The following is a 4,540-nucleotide window of genomic DNA, read 5'->3' on the forward strand; positions in this document are numbered from 1 at the left end:
ATATATAGGTGCGTCTATGGTGTCCATAAATTTTAATGACTATGGTGGCTATGGATAAATAAATCACCAGAGGTGAAGGAAAAAATCATTGTTTGACTTATTTATCACTTTCAAATAGTTTACTTGTTACAGTACTCTCTTTAGTTTTAACAACATTAAATTATTTTTCCTTTTTTATTAGAATTTTTTTTTAATTTTCAACAAATGGTATCTCACATTACAAAAAAATTAGGTAGAAACTCATTTGTAGTCGACTTCACATGAAGTTGTTTTTAGATAAATAACACGTGTTACCATTTGATTTAAAAAAACCGATTTATTTTATATAAATGATTTAATTAAAAAACCAATTGATATAACTATGATGTTAGATTTTTTACCGTATTTTATTTTAAAAATAAATGGACTAATTTAAATTGAGAAATTGTAGTTAATTATTTACTATATAATTTTTTTAACCAAAATTATAATTAAAAATCATGAAAAAAATAAAATTATCTAATATATTGGACCAACTTAATGTTAATCAGAATTTTTTTCTATTATAAAATTAAAAAAATACTCTAAAAAAAATCATGTTATTTTTTAGGATTTGATTTTTTTTATTGTATTTTCATAAAGTTTGCACAAAATTTATCTATTACATTGACTAAACTTATTTATTTACGTAAAGTTTGTTTATGGACTCAGCAAACTTATTTATGTTTTAATACGATTTGAATTGTATTAATATATTTTTATTTTTTAATTAATTTAATTTTATTTAAATAATTAAATTTTAAATTATAAAATTTATATTAGTTTATAATTTAAAATTTAAATAGATATAATTTAAATTGATAATTTATAAATTATATGTATTCGTATTATTATACTCATATAATTAATTATATTTATTCGATTAGAAAAATAACATTAAAAGCCAACATAGTCATAGCCTATTAAAATTTAAAATTGTTAGTTAAGTAAAATTTAAAATTATTAATTACCAAAAGTAACATTCTATGTGTCACTATTAAATTAGTAGGTTAATGTATAGACATTTATAGCCACCACATTAAAAACCACCATAGTCGTGGCCATATATATATTGAGATTTTGAAGGGAATATGGTCCACACTGGCTCCCATGGTTCTGTCACTGTCATCGGGTCTAAAATTGTAACCAGTCCAAAACCTATTTTAATTCCCAAAAAAAAAATATAATTTAGATCATATTCATATAAAATTATGTGTATATTTTGTATGGATAGATCTACCTTAATATTTTTTTTTAATTCGTTTTCAAACATTATAAATAAAAGACTTAATATATACTCAAGATACATAATTGACTATAATTCTCGTATTTTTTTTTAAACTATCACTTACTTAAGTGTTGAATTCTTTTAAAAATACAACTCCACTCCCATGAAGCAAAGAGGTCATAATAAATTTAACATTCGGATGATCTATAACACATCCAATCATTGGTTTTTAAAATTATTCAAAATTACAACATGAGCATGACTGACTTGAGAAGAGTCAAGCAGGTAAGAAAGAAAATTACAACTTGTTTATTTGTTTATTTATTTAATCCATTCCAAATTGCATGCATGATTATTCATGCATCGTTACATGGCACATACATTCACACTTATTCAAAAACATGCATCACATAATAATAACATTTATTATAAATACATGAAGATAGCTTCTTCAATTAAGCAGGTTGGAAGCGAACTTTGTATGGAACATTAGTGAGAGCTAGACGTTTATTTCCAAATGCATCCTCAGATATCCCTATATCACTGCATCCATAACTTTCATAGTACACATTCGGACAATAGAACAATTTATATGCATCCTCGTGCTTCTCAATCTTGAACCAATCCATAAGTGTCTCTTTTCCAGGGTTTCCCAATTCACCTCCAAGGGTCACGAACGTTTCTGCATCCGAAGAAGGGTCATAGTCCTTAAGCATCCACACCGGTGATTCCGGACATTCATCACCCATTTCTGTGAAGTGAATGTTGAGATCAGTGTTCACACGAATAACGTCTTTTTTCTCGTTAACCGGTAAAAAATGCAAGGGTAAGGGACCATTGGAATAGTCCCCAGCTACAACATTTAATGGACAAGTTTGGTTGATTTTCGAAACGGTGACGGCAACGCCGGCGTAAGGGTTAGAAGCAGGGACAATATAGTAATTGACACCGGATCGGACCTTTTTGCCGGTGGTGTCAACCACTTGCTCCGGGGCAGGAGAAGCTGCTCCGAGAAGTGAGTTTGTGCTGAAGGCAATGACAAGGACCAACGCTAGCAATGTGATCTTCATTTTTTTTTGTTGTGTATAATATAAAGTTTGTGTTTCTTGTAACTTGTGAATTGTGACAAGAGCATAGAAGAGAGTAATGTATTTATAGGGTGAAGATGTGTATAATCTGTGGACTACTGATTAATGTCCAAGGATATTCATGGATTTAAGGTCATATAGGGGTACATGAGTAAATAATTTCTCTCTATTTTTTTATTCGACCTTTTTTATAATATTTTCCTTCTTATTTTTTATATACAATAAATTAATTAGGGATTGTTTAGTAATATTATTTTAGATTTTTTAATTTCAAATATATATCTCAATGATTGTATAACACGCAAGTGCATAAGAGGAATTGTATGTATAGAATTTTTTATAGTGAAAAATTTCAAACCATTTTTTCTTCTTATTTCAGCATCTATGATTCAATTGTTTTTGTTTTGCGCGTTTTATTCAATGTCATGTTTATTGCGACTTGCGACTTAGGTGTGTCATGTGTGTGCTCCGTTTGTTTGGTGCGTCAAGAGATGAGAATTAAAGAAGCAGCGCCCATAGAAGTAATAAGAGAAAGAACAATTTGTTATTTTTCCTTTATTTATTTATTTTAAATACTTTGTAATGTGATGTTAACGAACATTTTGCCCAATTTTTTGTTGGCTGTACAATGTTCTCCTTACTTTTTGTCTTTTTTGTCATAATAGTGTTAGGTAAATAATGATCATCTTAAATAACATAAATAACTACTAATTAAATAAAAATATATTATATCTTCAAATTAATCATCTAAATTTTAATATTAAAATAACCATCCATACACCTAGTGAAATGAATATCCGATATATCTATTGTTCACATTATTTAATATTTTTACTTTTTCTTTTCGTAAATTAGAGTAATTTGAGTCTCAAGTCTCAACTCATGCTAATTAATTATGCAAATTATATTAGATTCACATTAAAATTATTCATAAAAATTTATCATTTATATAAAATGCAAGTTGGAATATAAAATATATATTAAAATAAGTTAAATAATAAATATATTTATACATAAATACATAATAATTGATCTTAATATACACAAAATATTTTTATTAATTAAGGTTAGAAATTTAATAAAACTGAGTGTTAAATTCTCCCTTCAAGTGAGTTAAATAACTACTCTAGAACAAAAGTATTGCAAAAATTATAAACTTCAAGAAGAAAAAAAATAACTAACTTGAATTGATTGAGTGATTAACTTACTTGTCTACTTATTAAATTAGTATGCAAAATTCGAATCTTACTTTATATAAAAAATAATTTATTAGCCAATAACAAATTTTTAAATATAATTTAAATCTGTGACAGATTAATTTTAATTTTATTCTGTCTAAAAATTATAAGATAATATAATTGTAAGAATAAATAAATATTTAATTCAGTATTTATCTGTTTACATAAAAGACAATACGATCCTGAACAAAAAATAAAAGAGACACTATGGCTTCTATATTATTATTTTGAGATAACATAATTCGTCCATTAAAAATATCAAATATTAACAAAAATTAATTCGGTAAAAAAATTATTTGTTACCTATAAAATATTAATCATAAAATTTTAATATTATATTATAATACTATTTATTCTAAAAAATTTAAATAAATCAAAAGAGATATATATTAAAATGGTGAATTCTATCAATTTTTTAAATAATATGTAATTTATTCTCTATAATATTTCAACTTCTAATTGGATATTATTTTAATGATAACTAACTATACTTATAACTTAATTGGATATTAACTTGAATTAACAATAGTATGATCATTTTGCAATTAAATTATTATTTAAAATAAGTAATTATTAATTTCTTAAAATATTAAGAACTATTTTTTTTTTCAAATCATTCTTTCTAAAAAGATACTTTTGAGTTCTTGTTACTTAAAACACATTATCACTCTTTAATGTAATTGCTCACTATCTATCGTAATAATAGTTGAAAGTGTTAGATATTTTTATCTTATTTTATCTTTTTTTTATGATATTTTTACCAAATTTTAAATCCTGTGAACTTTTAAATTTTTAAATGAATCTAACTATTCATGCTAAAATTTTAATTTTACTAGATGAAATCAATATAAAAAATGATATATCATTGTTAAAAGAGATAATAGAAAATTAGATAGGAATGAGATTTTATGAGTTTAACTCTCCTAAAATGTGTTTAAGTTAATTACTTGATATAGTGAACGATTTTG

The 4,540-nt window shown here is 24.6% G+C and overlaps 1 protein-coding gene across 1 annotated transcript; it reads right to left on the bottom strand.

Moving 5' to 3' along the window:
• Positions 1–1,625: 1,625 nt before the first annotated feature.
• Positions 1,626–2,342, bottom strand: LOC107489942 (miraculin-like). The gene has a single exon (XM_016110704.3). The coding sequence runs from the start codon at positions 2,314–2,316 to the stop codon at positions 1,702–1,704; it is 615 nt and encodes a 204-aa protein (XP_015966190.1). The 5' UTR covers positions 2,317–2,342; the 3' UTR covers positions 1,626–1,701.
• Positions 2,343–4,540: the final 2,198 nt, after the last annotated feature.

The sequence above is a fragment of the Arachis duranensis genome, chromosome 5 (assembly GCF_000817695.3).
Source record: "Arachis duranensis cultivar V14167 chromosome 5, aradu.V14167.gnm2.J7QH, whole genome shotgun sequence".
Taxonomy (NCBI): Eukaryota; Viridiplantae; Streptophyta; class Magnoliopsida; order Fabales; family Fabaceae; genus Arachis; species Arachis duranensis.

Coding starts and splice junctions, on each gene's coding strand:
- LOC107489942 (XM_016110704.3), bottom strand. CDS start 2,316: ATGAAGATCACATTGCTAGCGTTGGTCCTTGTCATTGCCTTCAGCACA.